Source organism: Macaca thibetana, chromosome X (assembly GCF_024542745.1).
Source record: "Macaca thibetana thibetana isolate TM-01 chromosome X, ASM2454274v1, whole genome shotgun sequence".
In the NCBI taxonomy this organism is placed as follows: domain Eukaryota; kingdom Metazoa; phylum Chordata; class Mammalia; order Primates; family Cercopithecidae; genus Macaca; species Macaca thibetana.
In genome coordinates, this window is record NC_065598.1 from 42325390 (window position 1) to 42346105 (window position 20716).

General features: G+C 40.6%; 2 protein-coding genes across 2 annotated transcripts in view; one reads left to right on the forward strand and one right to left on the reverse strand.

Annotated features, from left to right (window-relative positions):
* The window catches only part of LOC126945603 (zinc transporter ZIP1-like), a 328799-nt gene that overhangs the window by 21726 nt on the left and 286357 nt on the right, over positions 1–20716 (forward strand). The window lies entirely within an intron of this gene.
* On the reverse strand, positions 12214–13104 carry PPP1R2C (PPP1R2C family member C). The gene has a single exon (XM_050775723.1). The coding sequence runs from the start codon at positions 12938–12940 to the stop codon at positions 12323–12325; it is 618 nt and encodes a 205-aa protein (XP_050631680.1). The 5' UTR covers positions 12941–13104; the 3' UTR covers positions 12214–12322.

Here is a 20716-nt window from a genome sequence, read left to right on the forward strand (position 1 = left end):
TCCGGGATGCTGGGGCGAGTCTATCAGTATTAACTGAATATCAAGGCCCATTAGAACGTTCATCCATTTCTGTTGTTGGCATGAAGGGCATACAAGAAACCCCATACAAAATGCCACCTCTATACTGCTCATTTCAGGGAGTCACCCTCACTCACTCTTTCTTGGTCATTCCTCATTGTCCCATTCCTTTACTAGGAAGGGACATCCTACACAAACTAGGGGAATCATTCATTTATGGGCCCTACACCAAAGTCACAAAGCCACACTTATTATTATGTCAAGAACAAAACCCTTCTTCAGACACTCCACATCAAATAGACGTAAAACCCAAATTCCTCAACCAGGTAAATCCCATAGTATGGAACATTGACTCCCCCATAATAACTACCCACCGTTCTCCAATTCAAATTTCAGTGAAGGATCCTAAGTGCTATATAGTAGTCTCACAATATCCCCTCAATCCTAATGGATTACAGGGACCCAAGCCCATCATCTCCCGACTTTTGGCTCCCAACATTTTAATCCTCACCCGTTCTCCCCAGAATACTCCTATTCTCCCAACCAAAAAACCAGATGGCTCCTATAGAATGGTTCAGGATTTGCAATAAATCAACTCTGTTATTGTTCCTGTTTATCCTGTTGTCCAAAACCCCTACACCCTCCTATCGAGAATTCCTCCCAACACTAGCTATTTCTCAGTATTGGACTTCAAGGATGCCTTTTGTACTATTCCTCTACATTCCTCCTGTCAAAAACTTTTTGCTTTCACTTGGACCGACTCTGACACAGGCTATTCCCAACAACTCACCTGGACTGTCCTCCCCCAGGGGTTTAGAGACAGCCCTCACAATTTCAGTCAGGCACTTCAATTGGACCGTTCCCAACTACCTCTACAACCTAGCATCTTGCTTCAGTACAAGGATGATGTACTTCTTCGCAGCCCCTCTCTAGACCATTTATTCAACACACCACCAGGCTTTTAAATTTTTTGGCTGAATGCGGGTACCGCTGTCCAAAAGGAAGGCCCAATTAACCTCTCCAAAAGTCTCATACCTAGGATTAATTGTAACTCCAAATACTTGAGAAATTCCACCAGCATGAAAGCAAGGCATTCAACAAATCCCTTTTCTTGAAACAAAAAGGGACTTACTTTCTTTCCTCGGATTAGTGGGATATTTCCAAATATGGAGAGCAAATTTTGCCATTATTGCTAAACCCCTTTATGAACACACAAAAGGAAATCTTGACCAACCACTCACTCCCACTCCAGACCTTTGTCCTGCTTTCTCTCACCTAAAATATGCCTTATTACAAGCCCCGGCTTTAGGCCTTCCAACCCCCCTGAAACCCTTTCATCTATATTTACATAGTTCTCATAATCAGGCCCTTGAACTATTAGCCCAACCCATGGGAGATTCCCTCCAACCAGTGGCATATTTTTTAAGACAACTATACCCCATTTACAAAGGCTGACTCCCTTTGCTTAAAAATTTTGGCCACAGCTTCTCTGATTATCCCTGAGGCACAAAAACTCACGTTCTATGAACCCCTTCAGGTATTTTCTTCTCACAGTCTGCAAGATATGCTCAGCCATAAAGCACCCACCTCCATATCATCCTCTTGCTTGCAAGCCTTACATTCAATTCTCCTCCAACCCTCTATCTCTCTTCATAGATGCTCCCCCCAATCCCGCCACTGTTTTGCCTTCAACACCAATTTTGGACCCCAATCAACACTCATGCTCTGATTTAATTGAAAGTTATCTCACCATGTTTCACCACCTTACTTCCACTCACGTAAAGGGAGCCCCAGATTGGTTTATAGATGGCAGCACATCAAAAAACCATCCCCTCCAATCAGGATATGCCATCACTGAGGGATATCATGATGATACCCACTTTCTCCCACCTATAAGAGTGAGTCGTAGAGGCTGCCCACTTGCCTTTGGGCACATCCTCCAAACAAGCAGAATTAGTTGCCCTAATAAGAGCACAAACTCTAGCAAAAAACACACAAGTTAATATATACACCTATTCTAAATATGCCTATAACATCATCCATTCCAATGCCCAAATTTGGAGTGAGCAGGGCTATCTCACAGCTAAGGGAGCTCCTATCATTAATGGAAAACTAGTCCATCATTTACTAAAGGCAGATTTACTTCCAGGAAAGGTTGCAGTTATCCATTGCAAAGGACATCAATCAGATGAAAGCCACATTTCTTTAAGAAACCGTGAGGCTGACTATTGGGCAAAACAAACCTCAACCAATCATCCAATCTCCCAATATCTATTTCCCCTCATACAACATATCCCCTCCTTTTATCCAGAACACCAAATACAACAACTAGTAACAGTAAGGGCACAATTCAACCCCCCATAGTGGTTCATAGAAAACAAATTAGTCCTACCTGACCCTGAAAAAAACAACTCTTTTATGGGACATTCACAATCTCTTCTACGCCAACCATTCCCCTCTACAACATTTCTTAAGTTCCCATATACACATAACCCCAGATATAAAGGAACAGCTAAAAGCCATTTCCCATCAATGTCCTATTTGCCAAAAAGCTTCACCCCACTCCAATACTCCACCCCCTTCTTACCCGCCCATCAAACCAGGGGACACCTTCCAGGACAGGATTAGCAAATTGATTTTACCCATATGACCCCAGTTAAAAAGGTTCAATTTCTTATAGCATTGGTTGATACCTTTTTGGGATGCATCGAGGTTTTTCCCACAACCAACAAATGGGCTTCTACTGAAACCTCCAAATTAATAACAGAAATCATCCCCAGGTTCGGGGTGCCTCTTTCTTTTCAATCTGACAAAGGTCCTGCATTCATCTCTCAAATTATTCCAACACTTGCACAAGCTCTACAAATCACCTGAAAGCTACACATCCCCTATCGACCTCAATCTTCAGGAAAGGTTGAAAAATGAATGGCATTCAAAAAACACCTCACCAGCTACTCACTCACTCCAAACACATAAAGACTGGGTTACACTTTTACTTTCGGTTACACTTTTACCTTTGGCCCCCCTAAAAATTTGGGCACTCCCATGTAAGCCCTTAATGCTCAGTCCCTTTGAGCTCATGTGTGGGAGACCACTCGCCCCCTTTGTTCCACCTCACGGCCAAGCACCACCTCAACCAACTCCTCCCGTTTGCCTTCTTCTACATACTGTCTGCCATTTCATTTGGGAATATGCTGACAAATACCTACCACAACCTGTAGTCAACTCCTCTAATCCCTTCCAACAGCCAGGAGATTGGGTCCTGGTAAAAGGTCCCAGCCCTACCCCTAATACTCCCCTTACACCTAAATAGAAGGGACCTTGCCAGATCATCCTTACCACACCCATGGCAGCAAAACTGCAGGGACTCCCTAACTGGATTCATTATACTTCTCTCAAGAAAACTGACTTCCCTTCACCACATACCCAAACAACCAAATCTAAAACCCCTTCAGCCTTCTCTTATGTCTCCTCAGGACCCATTTCCCTTCACCTCACCCAAAGCCCAGAGGAAAAGGAAAAGAAATTCACTTAAACCGCTTATGTATCTTTCTAATATTTTTCTCCCCCAAACTTTCACCACTTCCTAACCAACCTTGCTACAGACCTTCAGTGGTACCCTTATGAAACTCCCATTATATATCTTGATCAGCTCCTTACTGTTCTATGAGACCTATGGCTTGAAGGAATTTTCCAGGACTTTACTCCTACCCAGGTAACCCTTTTCTCTTTTTGCTTGTTTTTTTTTTTTTTTTTTTCAATATAAATTCCCTAAGTACATCAAATTCACCAATACAACCACTCCTCACTGCTCTCAAGCTCGAACGCTCTATAAACCTTACACAGTTCCTCTTGCTGCAAGCAAATTCTTCCTTTGCTCCAGAATGCTGGATGTGCTTATAGCTGTCTTCCTCAGCTTACTCAGTCCTTCCTGCACCCCTTCATGACCTTTTAACAGGGAGCATAACCCTAATTTATAAACTCCAAAAAGGAGCTTCCTTTTCTGAAAGAGCTGACACCCTGGTTGGCAATTATCCTACCTCCAGGGCCAATCCAGCTAACAAATTATTTCAAACTTATTACAACCCCCTACAATGCCTTAAGCCCCAAGGCCCTCCTGTTAAAGGGCCTATAACTAAACACACCCTCCTTTTACAACAAGCCTCACTTTGCTTTTCAGCCTCTGAGGGAAATCTCCCTGTGTGATCCTTAATGCCTAGCCAATGCAACTGCGTTATCATTATTATACACCCCCCTGACTATCAGACTAACCGAGTTGACTACCAAGTATCACCTGAAGCAAACAAACCATTTCTACATCTGGCTTGTTTTATGATCTCTCCCTTGACCAATGCCTCCAGCCTAACATGTGCTGTCTCTGGGGCCTACCTTTTTCCATGGCTCAGTATCAATGGTGCAATGTCCAATCACACTAAATGTGTAAAAAATAACTCTTCCTATGTCTCTACTGTAGTAAGTGTCTCCCTGGCCTCCTCCTTGTCCATCTGGAGCAATGAACCACAGGAAAGAAAAAAACATACCATCTTTAATTCACTTACTCTCTTTCCATATTGCTGCCTGTATTTACAACAAAGGCCAGTTCTTTTTGTGTGGCACCAACACATATCTTTGTCTCCCCACTAACTGGACCAGAACCTGTACCCTAGTTTATCTATCTCCCTCCATTGGACTAGTTCTTCCTGATCAACCTTTGCCCATGCCATCCGTCCAGTATGTTAGGAAAAGAAGGGCTATCCACGTCATTCCCTTAATGGTCACCTTGGGTATAACCTCTGGACTTGGATTGGGAGTGAGTGGATTAGCCACCTCCGCAACATACTTTAAGGCTCTTTCAACAGAACTACAGCACTTATTAGAAGATATAGCCCAAAGCTTTGTAAGAGTCCAAGACCAACTAGACTCCTTGGCTGGTGTAGTCCTCCAAAGCAGATGGGGACTAGATCTTATAACAGCTGAAACAGGGGGCCTCTGCCTCTCATTAGGTGAGGAATGTTGTTTCTATCTCAACCAATTTGGCTTATAAGAGACACTGTTGAAAAAACTTAAAGAAAGGGCTAAAAAACTAAGGAAAAACCAAAACAACCAAATAGATTCTTGGTTTAAAAACAAAATCATAGCATGGGTCATCCCATTCCTGGGCCTTCTCCTAATAATAAGCCTAGGACTAATATTCTTACCCTGCCTAATTAACCTTTTTCAAAGATTTTTAACTGACAGGATCATGGCCATTTCACAGACAACTACCCCAAAACATCTACAAATGGTGTTACTCCTGCAATCAATCTGAGACCTGAAAACGCTCTGTCCCCTCGTCAGCAGGGAGTAGCCAGAAAGAACACGCTGCCCCTCATCCTTTTTATAACTGCAGGGTCTGGATTGACAGAGCAAGAGCATCACCATCTTGGACAAGTACCATCATTTTAAGTTTCACCTTGATCAAAAAACTGCCGAAATCTAAAGGGCATCAGCCTAATTGCTAAGGTCAGCATGACCATAAACCACAAATAACATCTCTGACCAGTAACATTCCAGACCCCTCCCCAACCAGAGACATGTCAGCCCTGAGATAACCTCCTCTCTGGCTGGAAAGATGTCAGCCCCAAGATAACCTCTCCACCACCCAAAGATATTCCAACCCTGCCATAAGCCTGTCCCTGACACAGAAACATTCCAAGCTTGTGATAAGCCCTCTCACCCTAACACCAATATGTACTCTTTGTCTGTAAGGGAGAATGCTCCTGACCGACATCAGCCAGAAGCCCCTCTCAGGTTTACTTTGGAGAAATAAATCTGTCTTTGACTGTCGAGGCACTTTTTATGTTTCTTTCCTCTTTTTTTAACTCTTACAGAATCTAGGTGGTGGATCACTGCATTCACTGCAAGGTCTAATTTTGGAGCAGTCAAATATCAGTTCAGACATAAAGCCTGGCCTGAAATTTGAAGAATGTACTACTGTTCCCTGACCAAAATGAGGATGGGGTTGCTTATTCTCACAGCCCAATAATGAGATGCAGGTGAACTGGGAAAGAAGAGAGTTTATTTCTGTAACCAGGTACAGGGAGAAGGCTGAGAAAATATCGCCAGATGAACTCAAAATTACAAAGTTTTCCAGAGCTTATATACCTTCTAAGCTATATGTCTATGTGTAGGTGTGCATTCATCTAAAGACATAAGTGATTAACTCCTTCTAATCTATAACTAAGGTCTGAGTTTTGAAAACTTTCCTCTGGAGCCTCAATAAATTTACTTAATCTAGATGGGTCCAGTTGCCAGGGTTATTACCCTTATCTTGTCTCCTGCTAAATCATGGAGGTTTGGGGAGTTCCTTTAGACCCCCCCAATAAAACATTTTTGTGGAGGTCTGGGGAGTTTCTTCAGATCCCCAATAAAAATTTGTTTAATCCTAAACAGGTCCTGTTAAGAATTCCTTTGTTATCTTGTCATTCTTCAAGGCCCAGAAAAGGCCTGGGCAAAACTCTTGGTGTGCTTTTGTTATATTCCAGCCTTTGAATAAGGGCACTGGCTCTATCAGCTTTTAATAGTTAATGTCACCACTCAGTCAGTGCTGAAACAGTTATTATGGAGGCCTGGGCTAGTGAGACCTGGCCTGCCATACTACCCCCTGTCACGCATCCTGCCTATCTGTGAGAGGTAGAATTTGTCCTTGTTTAATATTAGGTTTAAAAGCAGAAAACTATCTGGCTTTGATAGATGCTACTGCCCCATACAGAGCTCCAAGATAGTGCTAACAAGAAGAATGTTAAATATAGTTAATATTGAATGGGTGTTTACCATGTGCCTGGTGTTGTTCTAAGCCCTCTCCATGTGTGACTTCATAAAATCCTCACTCCGACCCTATGAATAGGTAGTTTGGCATCTCACAAATGAGGAAGCTGAGGAAACAGAGACAGTGAGGGGACCATGAGTGCCTTCTCTTCTGTCACTCAGAAAAGATGAGGAATTCAGGGGTGGTGTGCTGTCCCAGGTACATCACTGATCTTTGGTATTCTCTTACATCATCTTACACTTAGGTGCTACCAGGGGAGCAAGGTGTACTCTATGCATCTTGAAAAGATAAAGTATCAGCCAGCAGATGTGTTGGGTGCTGGTCTGAGGCCAGGCTTTCTAAGAAACGTTATACTCTTTTGGAAGGCTTTTCTGAGTTCTAAATACAAGAACAGCCCCCAGACCAACTCGAAAACACACTTCAATCTGTTTTCAATCTAGGTTCCCTGTATATAAAGAGAGAGATCTTGTTGCTATATACAAATTTAGTCTCCCCTTGGCTTTACAAGCCCTGGGTGATAATTTCATCTCTGCTGCTAATGAGACAGAAAACCTTGCCTGTAATGGGAAGCAGTTGGACTAAAGGGTCTTTAAGGTCTTTTCCAGCTCTAAAAGTTTTATGTTGCTATGAAAGTCAATAGTAATTAATAAAAGGAGTTCAGAAGGAAAAAAAGAATCAGAAACACTCTGCAAATATAAAAGTGTCACGTGTTACTATAAATAACTGAATGTGGTTCTTACCTGTGGTCTGGATTCACGAGACAAAATTAATTCCTTTCTTTTATAAACTTGGCTATGTCCTAGAAGTTTCAATGCATTTTAAAATTAAAATGGAGATTGGCTTTCCATCTAAATCCTGCCTGCTGTCCTCCCATTTCATCTCCTACTTTGCAGACTTAGTGATGATGAAAACACCAAGGACATCCTCAAAGAGAAGGTTATTTGAAGCAGCTGCCACTCAAGTCTTGCCCTTTGGGACTGTCATCTTTTCACTTTGTCTTCACCTGTGCCCCTCACAGCTCATGGAGCTAAAACTTGAGGAACCTCAGGGAACAAGCTGTATTTGAGTAGGTAAATTATAGAGGAATTATAGAACACAATCTGACAGGAGGAAAAACTGCTCAAGTGCAACCTCTCAGTTCCGTTCTACAACATCTGTTGAGTATAAGGCACTGTGCTTGGAGATGTCAGACACATAGGCACAGCTCCTATCTCCAAGAGGCCCTCAGTCCAGTGGGAAAAGAGAGATAGATTCAGAAATGTCACAGAAATGATTGGTTTAACAGATGTAGAGAAAATGTGTGCAGATGAGAAGAATAATAATAGCTGTCATTTACTGAGTACTTACCAAAAGCCATGTGTTTTACTAGCACTTTTTTATTTAATCATTTCAACAACCAGAAATGGAAGGTATTGTTATTATTATCCTCATTTGATTGTAAGGCAACAGGCTCAAAGAGGTGAAATGCTTTGCCTCGAGTGACTCATCTAATATATGGCAGAGCTTGAATTCAAATCCAGATCTTTTTGACTTCAAATCCTTCACTGTCATTTACTGTGCTTTTCTGCCTCCCCCAGGGCAGACACCCACTATTCTGACTTAGAAGTTTGCAGGATGAATTATACTGAATGTGGAAGACTGATTGAGACATGCAATTAAAATAGGAAGACATATATTCTGGATAAAAGGAATAGCCCAAACAAAACTGAAGATATGGAAAAGTCCCAGGACTTCGTGGGTGGCAGTGGGAATGCCAACTATACCTGTGCTGGGAGGAGCACAGTGTATAGCAAGGTGTGGAGGAGGGACTACAGAAAGGGTTGCATTGGAGGGATGGGAACAGACTGAGTATAACTGTGATTTCCATCTAGCAGCATACCTGTGAAAGTTTCTCAACAAATATTTGTGCAGTTCTGACATTCAGCGTAATGTATTTTTGCAAAATTTTATACACATCACACACACACGTGCGCGCGCACGCACACACATAAGGAGTGAGATCTGTCCCACAGAGTTGAGCTCGGCTAATTAAAAAGTTATATTGTAAAGCAGTGGTTCTCAAACTTGAACGTCAGCCAGGCACGGTGGCTCACGCCTGTAATCCCAGCACTTTGGGAGGCTGAGGTGGGCAGATCACCTGAGGTCAGGAGTTTGAGACCAGCCTGGTCAACATGGTGAAACCCCATCTCTACTAAAAATAAAAAAATTAGCCAGGCATAGTGTCGCACGCCTGTAATCCCAGCCACTCCGGGGGCTGAGGTAGGAGCATCACTTGAACCTGGGAGGCAGAGGTTGCAGTGAGCCGAGATGGCGCCATTGCACTCCAGCCTGGGTGACAGAGTGAGAATCCATCTGTAAGAAAAAAAAATTTAAACGTCCAGAAAAATCCCCTGGAAAGCTTGTTAAAGCATAGAACGCTAGACCTTAGCCCTAGAGATGCTGAATCAGTAGGTCTGGGATGCAGTCTGAGAATTAGGACTTTTAAACAGCTTCTGGGTGATGCTTATGCAGCCAGTCTGGGGGCCACACTGCATGGAACTGATGTAGAGCAGGGTGTGACTCTACTGTGAGTGCAAGGTAAGAGGTTCAGCACTTGAAAATTATAGCCATAAGCTTCCTGTAACCCATGTCACACATTTGCGCTCCTCTCTCCATCTTTGTCCCTCTAGGCTGTTCTGTTTCAAGCCCTACCCTACAGCGATAGTGGTCTTTCAAAAACATGAGTCTGATCATGTCACTATTCTGTTTAAAAATGTTGGTGGCTCCCATTGCCTTTGTGTGGCATGTGAATCCTTTCATAGCCTTTCTTACCTCTTTAGTCCTATGCATTCTCCCATACAGAACACCTTGCAGCTCCCCAAAGGAACTACATCTCCTTACCGATATTTGGAATGCTAACTTCTATGAGTCTACCTCTCATCACTTGGTTAAATTTCATGCCTCTTCCAGGTCTTATCCTCTATATCAACTCCAAGTGAAGGACTTTCAAGACCTTAAGTGATGTCCCTCAAGGACCTCTGTAAAGCACTCTTGCACAGTATAGAAATGACCTGGTGACATGGCTGAGCCCTCCCATCCATAAACTGGTATCTCCTTGAAGGCAGGCACAGAGCCTTGGCACCTAGTGTATAAAAAATTTAATAAATTATAACGTGATGTTATGTGAGATCTGGCAAAAATAAACCATTATGTCTCTTCTTCCTAGAGCAAAGGATTGTGTGCTTTCTTAGAGCCTGAGCTACCATGATAAAAACTCGCTCACAAATAGCATGAGAACATGACAACATGCCATTAGTAACCCAGAAGAAGCTGTATGTGTTTTATATTTTTTTCATCTGGGCTTTACAAACCACAAAAGCAACTGTTTTGCCTCCACAAAGAACATATTTTTAACAGCATACTTTCCCAAAAGAACACTCCTCCCTCTGTTGCATTTTGATCTATCCTGATTTAATTTAAAGTTTGAAGATGGGGCCTGACCTTATCTATCAGTGGCTGAGCCGTTGTCTCGTGGAAATGCAGTTTGAAACTCATTAATAGGGTAGCCTGTATATTATAACTTAGAAGCTCTGGGTTATCACTGATGCTTGCAATTGCTATGGAAACCGGGTTTATATGCACCTTTCAAAGAGTCTGCTTTAAAACAGGAAAAAAAAGATGAAGAAAAAGAAGGCTTCGTGAAAGAATAAGATATTTCATACCCAGCATGCATAAGCAGGTTCAGTGATGCAAAAATGCTCTGCCTACACAATGATAAAAACAATTTTTTATCTTTTTCAGGAGCTAATAATGTATAACCTTGTCTTAGAGAACTGTGTTTATACTGGTAGAGAAGAATGCTCAAGGCAGCTTTTCCCGGTGCCCACACATAGACACACAAACACAGACACACACCCACAATTTTCAGTTTTCCCCAGACTTTTTGCAATCTGCATTCTTAAATCCTCCAAAGGCCTCTGTACATGCAGCATTGGCTGCTAAAGCCCACCCAGTGTGGACTGACTGAGAGCTCAGTCTCTTCTGCTTCCCCTTGAATATGTATTGAATGTTGCATCCTGTCTCATGGGCTGAATTTTTCAATTATAAAACGATAGTGCTAATTTGATCAAGTTTCTTTTTAAAAATTATTGGATGTATTCCTCCCCAAATTTGTTTTGGAGGTTTCATCCCTCATCTCCTTGCCCACATTTCTCCCTAATAACCTAGGTGTGGTACTGTGTTAGGTAAAAAATAGTGTATCATCTTGTGGAAAATGATTCTTTAGACACACCTCCCCCCCATGTAGAACCATGTGTTATTCCCTCCAATGTTTTCATCTGCTTGTCTCCCCACTTGTGAGTCATCTATGATTTTCCCTTATCACTTCTGCAACCCCATTCCTCCCCTAACTCTAGCCAAATGTGAGCTGGTTTTCCTTCTCTTCTGAGGAAGAATAGGTCACGAGGGCTGAGCTTTCTGTCTTCACCTTCAGACAGAAGAAACTTGAAAGAAGAATGCATCTGCAGGCAGCTGTTCACTCCGCAGGCATCTGGAAACCACTTCTTTGCGTTCAAATAGTTATGTAACCCCACATGTTGGAAGTCTGAAGAGACCACAATACTCAAAATGGAAATGACACTGTTGCAACACATAGAATATCTGAGAGAAGAAAGGGTTTTTAATGTCTTGACTATCTATGATATTCCATAAAGTTAAGGGATTGGATATGCATGGGCTGGGAGGACTGAGGAACAAAGGATAGAGGTTAAGGTAGGTATGAAAAGGGACTACTAACTACTTTAGAATTTGAAAAAACTATTGATACCAAATCTGCCCACCCTCTGTACAAAAAACAAAACAGACACTGGTGCAACTTTAACCTGATAATGCATGAAAAATGGCTATTTTTCATGAGAAAAACTTCAGTCATTTCCTTGTAAACACAAAGAAAATTAAGAGAAATTGTAAAGTTACTATAAGAAAATTCAACAATAACTCTTATAATATATTCCCTCTCAATTAAACAGCAAATCACCCTAAAGTGTTTTTCAGCCTGAGTATTTATCAGCCTAGATAATCTACTTTACCAATTATGTTCTGCATTTTTAACAAAACTTTTTCTGCAAAAGTTAGTACAACTAGAAGTGAATATAAATTAGTCCTCTTTCAAGTCTTTAACATATTAAAAAGCTATAGAATATATACATTAACCCATAGTTTTATAAAAGGAATATGGTTTTATAAAATTAAAAGCAATATCAGGATCTGTATTTGTGATAATTACAACAACATCAAGCAGGCATTTCCCACTTAATCTATTACTCTCTAAGATTACCATTCAATTCTGCATTACAATTTAAGTAATTTAGTACTCGACGCATACGCTACAGAAAACAAGAAGCAGTGTATTACAGTAACAAGGTTTGTATTTCACAAACAATTGCAAGGGTGAAGCAGATATCTTCTAAGCGTCGTATATTCACAAACAATTGCAAGGGTGAAGCCGGTATCAGAATTCTAAGGGTCGCATGATTGGGTTTGCAGTCCACCGCTTAGAGGAGCTTCCTCTGATTCTTCTGCAGCAGTCTTTTCTTCATTCGTGGCTTGTGGCCTTTCTTCGTTTTCATCGTCTTCACTTTGTAGGTCGTTCCACATTAATTGTCTAGCTAATTTGATGTTCAATTCTTCGTTGTAGTGAAGCCTTCTTCTTATTTCGAACTGCCGCTTTTTCTCCTGTTTGTGGAGGAGGAGTTTTCTCATGTAGGCCTCGTTGCTCTCTTCCTCCTCCACCTCACAGCTGTGGTCCGAGGCATCAGTGGCGGCCATGGCTTCCTTTCCTTCGACACCGCGCACTGAATCTTCTCCTTCGACATCACGCACTGAATCTTCCCCATCATCTTGCAAATTCATGTAGGAAGTGCCGGGCTCATTTGCCTTCATTAAATCGTAATCTCTGTACGTTGCGCGGTGTGTCGCAAGGATGCTTGATTCGTCCCACTTCTGGGATTTCTTTCTCTTCACATCTTGAATATTCCCTCCAGACTGCTGACCGGAAGTCGCCACCGAGGAACCCGAGGAGCTTTTGTTTTTCAGGATCCCCTTGATGGGCCGGTGCGAGGAGGTGGAGGCTGACATCTTGCGGAGAGAAGGGCTGCGAGAGAGTTGGGCCGCTGAGCAGCCGTCCGCCGCCCTCCAGTCTGAAACTGCAGCGCCGTCTGCCGGGGCAACAGGTCCCAACCTCCCTAGTTAAAGCACCAGGGCCCTGGTGTCACAAAGGGCGCTGTGTATGACGTCACGATGGTCGCCGCCTCCGCTACCGCCACCGTTACCGCTACCGGTACCGCTACCGTTGCCGTCACTGTTGCCGTTACCGCTGACGTCACCGCTACCGTTACAGCTACCGTTAAAGCTACCGTCGCTTTTGCCGTTGCTGCTGGCTTTACCGTTGATGTTACCGCCTCGTGGCCCATGCTAACGTCATTTTTTTTCCTCCCTTTTAACGGAAAATAAGGTAGGAAATACCCTTTGGTTGCACTTGGAAAGGGGAAGCATTGTTTTTAGAAACTTCTATACACCCTGACTGCCCACAGGAAAGCTATGTTAACTATTTCTCACTGTGGGTCACTGTCAAAACTTTGAAAGCCACGACTTTGGTTGGAAAGATGAGAGAGGCCTCAGCTAGAAGGTGATGACCTTCTGCTCCTCCCTCCTGTGCCCATCCACACTCTCCCACCACCACACATACGTTGGTCCTCCTCTCCTCTCCCTGTCTTGGTGAATGACCCCAACATAGAGCCAATTATATCAGCTGGGAATCTGCGTGTCCTCCTCAGCCCCTTCACGTTGCCCATTCTCCAATCCAGCCCTCAGATGTGACCTAAATATTTCAAGAGGCTCATTTGATCTCTTCTTCCACCACCCTGTTTCAAATCACCATTTTCTCTTATGCAACTCCACTCACAGTCATTAAACTGGGCCCCCAATATCTCCTCCTGCTGCTGTCCAATCCCTTATCCACCCTCAAAACACCCATCAGATCTTCTTCATCTCTCTTTCAAACCCTTCAATGGCTGCCCACTGTTCTTGACATAAAGACCCAAATTCAGAAGAGGCTGAAAAACAGCTGTTATGATCTGCTCAGTTTACTCAGGCATCTATCTGGAACCTTCTCCCCTTAAATTCTTCCCACTCTACCTCCAGCTTTCTATTCTGATCTTCCAATTATGGGAGCATTCATGAACCTTCCTGTCCAAGAATTTTTTTTTTCCAGGTTCTTCGTGCAGCCTGGAGCACCCTTTCAGATTTCAGTTCAATCATCATTGACTTTCAGGGGCCATTTCCTGACCCCCAACAGCAAATAGACCTCCCTTTGCTTTCATGGCGTCTCTTATTCTCTGTGACAGCATTTGGAGTCATTTGTAATTTCTTATCTGTGTACACTAGATGACAAACATCAAAAGTAAAAGGAAGTGACAAAGACTCTCTCCTTTGACCAAACTTTAATCAGGCTCCTCTAAGCCCTCTGCTCGACTAGGCCTAAACTTGGGCTTGTAGAATCCAGTTCGAACAAGAATCTTACTAAGTTAATTTAGTGAAAATTCCCCACCACTGGTATCTGACCTCCCTGAATAGCTGATCAAATTCCTCATGCCCAACACTAGATATCTTGTCACCCTGTTGGGTCAGTTTAGCAAGAATCCCCCTTAGCCCTGATGTTTCCTTTCAGTAATTTTCCATTCACCGAGTCTCTATTCTGCCTTTTACCTATTCTTGTTGGAGTGGGAGTCAATGTCAATTTTATTCCCCTACTGCAAGAGTGACCCCATTGCAGTGGTCCCTGTACCTACTGTGATAGTCCTTCATGGAATAGAGTCTTTCTTACCATCTTTAACAAGTGTCATGAATAATTTTTTTAACAGTTATGTTGGCTGTGACTCAGATAAGATCAGATTCACCATTGGACCCCTGGAGCTCTCATCCTGAAGTATGCACCTTTGAAACCTTTGTCTTCACTCTTGGCTGACTGATCAGGAATCCATTGCTAAGCCCAACTCTTGAGCCAGTGTTCCAGATGGCAGTCTGTTGAAGCATGGTGAGGATACGTTTTGATTCTTGTGAATCTGAGTATACTCTCTAAAGCTGGGTTAGAGTCTGAGGCTTTTTATGAAAGGCATCTGAGTTTCCTGCACTCCAGCCTGGGTGACAGAATGAGACCTTGTCTCAAAAAAAGAAGAAGAAAAAGAAAGAGAAAGAGAAAGAGAGAAAGAAGGCACCTGTTGGGCTGGAGGTCTTTCTTCCTGGCTCTTTGTTTGGAGTGGAGTTACATATATTCTCTAATTCCTGGGCCTGGTCCTGGCTAGAAAATTCTTCCTGTCTCCTACCCTTATTTAATTACTTCCTGGCTTCCTGGCCTGGAATATTTTCCTGACTCTTTTCTTTCAAGTGAGGATCCACTCCACAACTACTGGGCTGGAAATTTTATTTTTTTCTGGCTGTTTGTGAGGCCTCTCTTTATGGAAATTGTTCAGTTGTCTGAAACTCCTCCTCTTGAACCCCTGCTGAGGCCAGCTCTGTCTACTTCCTTTCTTATTGGCATGAGTTTGCTGAGGATTATTTGGAACTCCAGTGGCCTCTTTGAGGAACTTGAGATCTCCTCAAACTGGCTCCTCTATGGTCTCTTCCTTCCCATTGCTCCTTCCTCTTAACACCTTCGATCTTCCCTTCGGCTTCCTTGAATTCTTTGTTACGTTCCCCTCAAACCCCTGCCTCCTCCACTTCTCTGTCCACCCCTGCCAGACATTTTCCTTTTCACTCCAGCTCAACTCTCTCAGTCATTTGAACTTTAATCCTCCCACTCACATCACGGCCTCTCAAGAGACTCAAAGATACCTGAAAGCCACTATCTGAGGCTGGAAAAAAAAAAAAAAAAGGCTAATTAGAAACAGACTGGATATTTTGTCTACTCAGATGGACTCTGGAATCATCTAGACATTTTCTTGATGTGCCCTCAGTCCCTGATCTCAGATTTAGCCGTCAGCCTTTATAGGATTACATATCAGGGCAAAAGAAAATCTTGGAGGTCCTTGGAGGTCTCCACAAAACTTCATAAAAAGCTTTAGCTCTTTTTCTTCAACCATTTACATTTTATTTATTCCTTTTAACATGTTCTTTCTTAAAACAATTATGTATTTTATAACTGATACTTTTATCATATTCTGTTTTTAACTTTCTTTTTTATTGTTTTTTTCTTTTAAGTTCTGGGGTACATGGGCTAGATGTGCAGATTTGTTACGTAGGTAAACATGTGCCATGGTGGTTTGCTGCACCTATCAACCCATCACCTAGGTATTAAGCCCAGCATGCATTAGCTATTTTCCCTAATCTTTAGCTCTTATTGAGTAGGTAACCTCAATTTGTCCCATTTTTGTCAGAAACACAATTCAGATAAAAATATAAGTGGAGATAAGCCAGTGAGTTTTGTATTACTGTGTTGCCTGATTCATGGCTAAATTTTTAGAATGAAAGCTATAAGGTCTCTGTTTGCATCTGTATGTTTATATATGCTTGTATGTATGCATGCGTATTACATAAATGATATTTCCCTACTTCCAGATGGTATTACCAAATTAATTTATAAAATCCCTCAAAGGAGAAGTTCTATTCAAATTGGCTTACAAGATAAATGAGACATAGAAATTAAATATTCCTAAAACTCCCAGAAATATAGGAACTAACTCAAATGCTTTTCAATTTTATATGACTTGGGTAGATCTTTGGGAAATAAGATTACTTTAATATTGTTGGTTTAATTAAAAAAGGGTATGTCCTCTGAGTTATCAGCATTAATTATAAGATGAGCATACATATTTATTCTACCTGGGTTTACCAGTGTGTTATCTCTACTAAATGCTTAAAGTTATAAAAATTATAAATTTAACCTAAGAATGAATGAAGAAGTGCAGTATCCACCACTTCATGTATATCAAGCAGAGCAGTTAAACAAAAGACCATATGTTTAACATTTTTAGGTTTTTGTTTTGTTGATGCTTGCCTAACATGCACATGCTATAAAATTAGTTAACAGAAAAATAACTTGAAATGATGTTTAGCCTTGTATGATGTTATAATTATTATAACCTAAAAACAGTTTCCAAATATTTGGTGATGTGAAACCTTAAGAGTTATCCTAAGTTAAATTAGGTAATAGATATTAATTAAATAACTAGATCATTTCTAAGCAAGATAAACTATTAAAACACTACTAAATCTAAGTTTATGTCTCTATACTTTGGGTTCTTATTTTCATATGGAACAGAGAGGCTAAAATATATTTGGACCTCTTAATAAACATGAAAAATTGTATTATAAAAAAATAGCCTAAACCTGTAAGAAATGTGGGATGGTATATTCATAAAATTTGCTAATGTGCTCATACAGAATCCCGGTATGTGACAGACTTCACAATTGTCCACTTCCCAGTTTTTTTCTGTAAAAGAAAGGTGAATGATGGCTAAAAAATATTATATACACCACTGGAAATAATAAGGCTGTGGGGAAGCAACTTTGTATGCAAACCTACTACAAGGGTAGTAGGTTATGTTTTTAATAAAGTATATAAAATATGAAAAATCCTTTTTCATTAAGGAAAAAAGAGTCATTTTGTCCTAAAGTAAGATGAGTGATTGTTCAAAATGAGAAAGGGGAAAAGAGTAGGACTGAAGCTAAATACATATTTTTTAAAAGTTGTAGAAGTTGTGGAAAAGGAATTTTATGTGTAGTCAAGATGCTAATATTTTTATAAGGATTTTTTTTAAGCGCAATAATGTACTAATCCAAATCTATAATTTGGTTTTCGCTCTGTTAAAAGGGCAACGTTTTCTTAAATTATTGTAAAATATTTGTCTTTACCTGTTGAATAATTCATCTAGGAAGGAAAGATGCTATGTCTTATGTAGATAAATTTCCTGTGCTTCATGTTGCCTTTATCACATATTTAATTACTTTTGAAAGCAAATCTTTTCAATATTAAAAAAACTAGGGTTATTTTTCTCGAATATGTTACTTTCTATATTTACCTCTGGAATCTTTTACTGCCATTTTGATTAAATGGATAACTAAGTATATTTCATAGAGATCTATAATCCTATTTAATCAAGTGCTCAAACCTTTTGACGTTTTTGACAAACTTCCCAAAATCAAATTCTAAATGATGTCTTTTTGACTTGGAACTAACTGACATTTACCAGAGGGCTCTCTTATTAAAGAACTTGTTCTTTCACCTTGTAAAAGAGAGATATTAAAGTAATTAGGTTTATTTCATATGTTAAATTATATGAAAAGCATTGTCAAATAAGAAGTGATGCTTAACCTTCTATAGATGATGTGTGTATGAATATAACTTATTAATATGTGTTTCAGAAATTGTATGAAATTCCTAAAAATTTGTCAGTGCCCTTACTGACCACATAATCAGTCATAATTGCAGTTATTATCCTAAAATGCTGTATGCCACAGAACTAACCAAATTTCTTGTCAAATGAACTCTCTTCCAATCTTTAATCATGATCATTTTAAGTCTTCTGTCACTCACAGACAGTTTTTGTTTTACTTTGATTCTTCTCTGAAAGCATCTACAATCAGCTACAGGCAAGAAATTTCCATGATGGCATCAATTGAATAACTTTGCAAACATGCCACTAGATTGAGTAAGAACTTCCAGACTTAATGAAGAAACTGATAGTCTCATAAAACTGCTAACCCTAAATCAAGGAAAACAAGGATTTGTGGCATGGGACTGAATGAACTAATGAGAATGTTTATACTTTTGTATACTTTTGTTTTAAAACATTGCTGATTCTTTAATGTTAGTTTCCAGATTCAAGGACCCTTTTCCTCTTTTCTCTTAAGCTATCTATAACTTATAACAATTTAGTAGATTATATTTTTGTGAACAAAAATGAATATTTATCTTTCTCCCTACCTTATCCTTCCCAGAATTTGGAACCTCTTATTGAATATTCTTATTTTCATGGCAATATAGTTATTTGCCTAAGTTCAGTAAGAATATGTTTTCCTTGTAACTAGACACAACTGGAGAAATTGGTTTTATTACCAAGATTTTGACCAGAATGCCATATTAGGAAATAATGGGTATAGAATTAGCTTTAAGGAAATAAAGTTGACTTTATAGAGCCAATGCTTACAAAACACTCTTGGAAAAACTGGCCTGGTACCTGCCTTACAGGGTTCCCAGCATTACAGGTGAGTGAGGGAGGTTACTTCCTGGCAGATTGTATAAGTCGGGGTTCTCTGGAGAAACAAAACCAACAAAAATATAGATAGATGGATGGATAGATAGATAGATAGATAGATAAATAGATAGATAGATAGATAGATAGTTAAGAGGTTTATCATGGGAATTAGCTTGCATGATTATGGATACCAAGAACCAGGAAAACCAGTGGTATAATCAAGTTTGAGTTTGAAGGCCTCAGAACCAGGGGAGCCAATGGTGTAACTCCCAATTTATGGCAGTAGGCCTGAGAACCAGAGGGATGCTGATGTAAATCATGGAGTCTGAAGGCTCAAGAACTAGGAGCTCTGCTGTCCACAGGCAGAAGATAGATTTTCCAGCTCAAAAAAAGTGAGAGAATTTACCCTTCCTTGCCTTTTTGTTCTATTCAGGTGGGCCCTCAAAAGACTGGATGATGCCCACTCACACTGGGCAGGGTGGGTCTTCTTTACTCAGTCTACTGATTCAAATGCCATTCTCTTCCAAAAACACCCTCACAGACATACCCAGAAATAATGGTTTACCAGCATCCATTAACCCAGTCAAGTTGACACATAAAATTAACCATCATGCAGGCCCAGGAACCTCAGGGTACCTTGGGGACCTTGAGAAAAGAGGAATTCATCTAAATCCAAAGATATTGCAGGCGAAATTTGGTAGGGAATTCTTGGCTTGGCTTCATAGCCTTAAGAAGGTTTTAAAAGTCTAGTTTGAGATTCCTTATGAAAAGTTCCAGCAGAGCAGACTCTAAAAGGCCTATGTGGTTAATTACCATTCTTTTTGTATTTATGTAAATAGGCAGGCCAAAGCTAATGAGATCAGATTTATTTTACAAACAAGGGGGATGACTATAGAAATAAATTTTGTTTCAGTGGAAAACTATAGTGCACCTGTTATCAGATTATAGTCCTATTCATTGTGTTCGGTTTTATTATCTTTCTGTAAACTGGACTGGATTTTGAACTTTTCTAGTTTTCTTTTTCTGGTTATAACTCTCCAAACGAATGCTTCCAATTTTTCTCCCGGCCTCCTGACTTGGTATCACTGAGACCAAAAACTGCCCTTTCCATAAAGTCCTGCAAATTGAAGCTGGACTTCAAACAATATAAACCATAGCAGATGATCTGTAGGTAATGATCATAACTTCATACCTGCTGCTGTGTGGCCCACTTAGAAAGCTCACTGAAACACCTGATGTCATCAGCAAAGACATTAAAACTGCAAATCAAACCAAGAAATTTCTCATATTGCCACTGCTGTCCTCACTTCCCCATCTAAAAATGTTTTGAGCTTAAACCTAGAAATCTTCTTGACTATCTGCCTACTGGATTCAACAACTGTTTCCAGCCATAATCTTTGTTTTTATTTTGTTTTAATGAAAATTCCCATCATTAAATGCCTGACTCCTTGCACCATTCAGCAAATATCTGAATGTTTCTTCTTTCCTTGATCAAGAGAAGAATGACAAAGACTCTCTCCTTGACCTAACTTTAGTTGGGCTCCTCTGAGCCTGTTATTGATTAGGCCCGAACTTGGACTTCCCTCTGTCCTTGTAGAATCCAGTTTGAACAAGAATCTTACTGTTCTCAGACCAAACCAAGGGTGGGGTTGCTTATTCT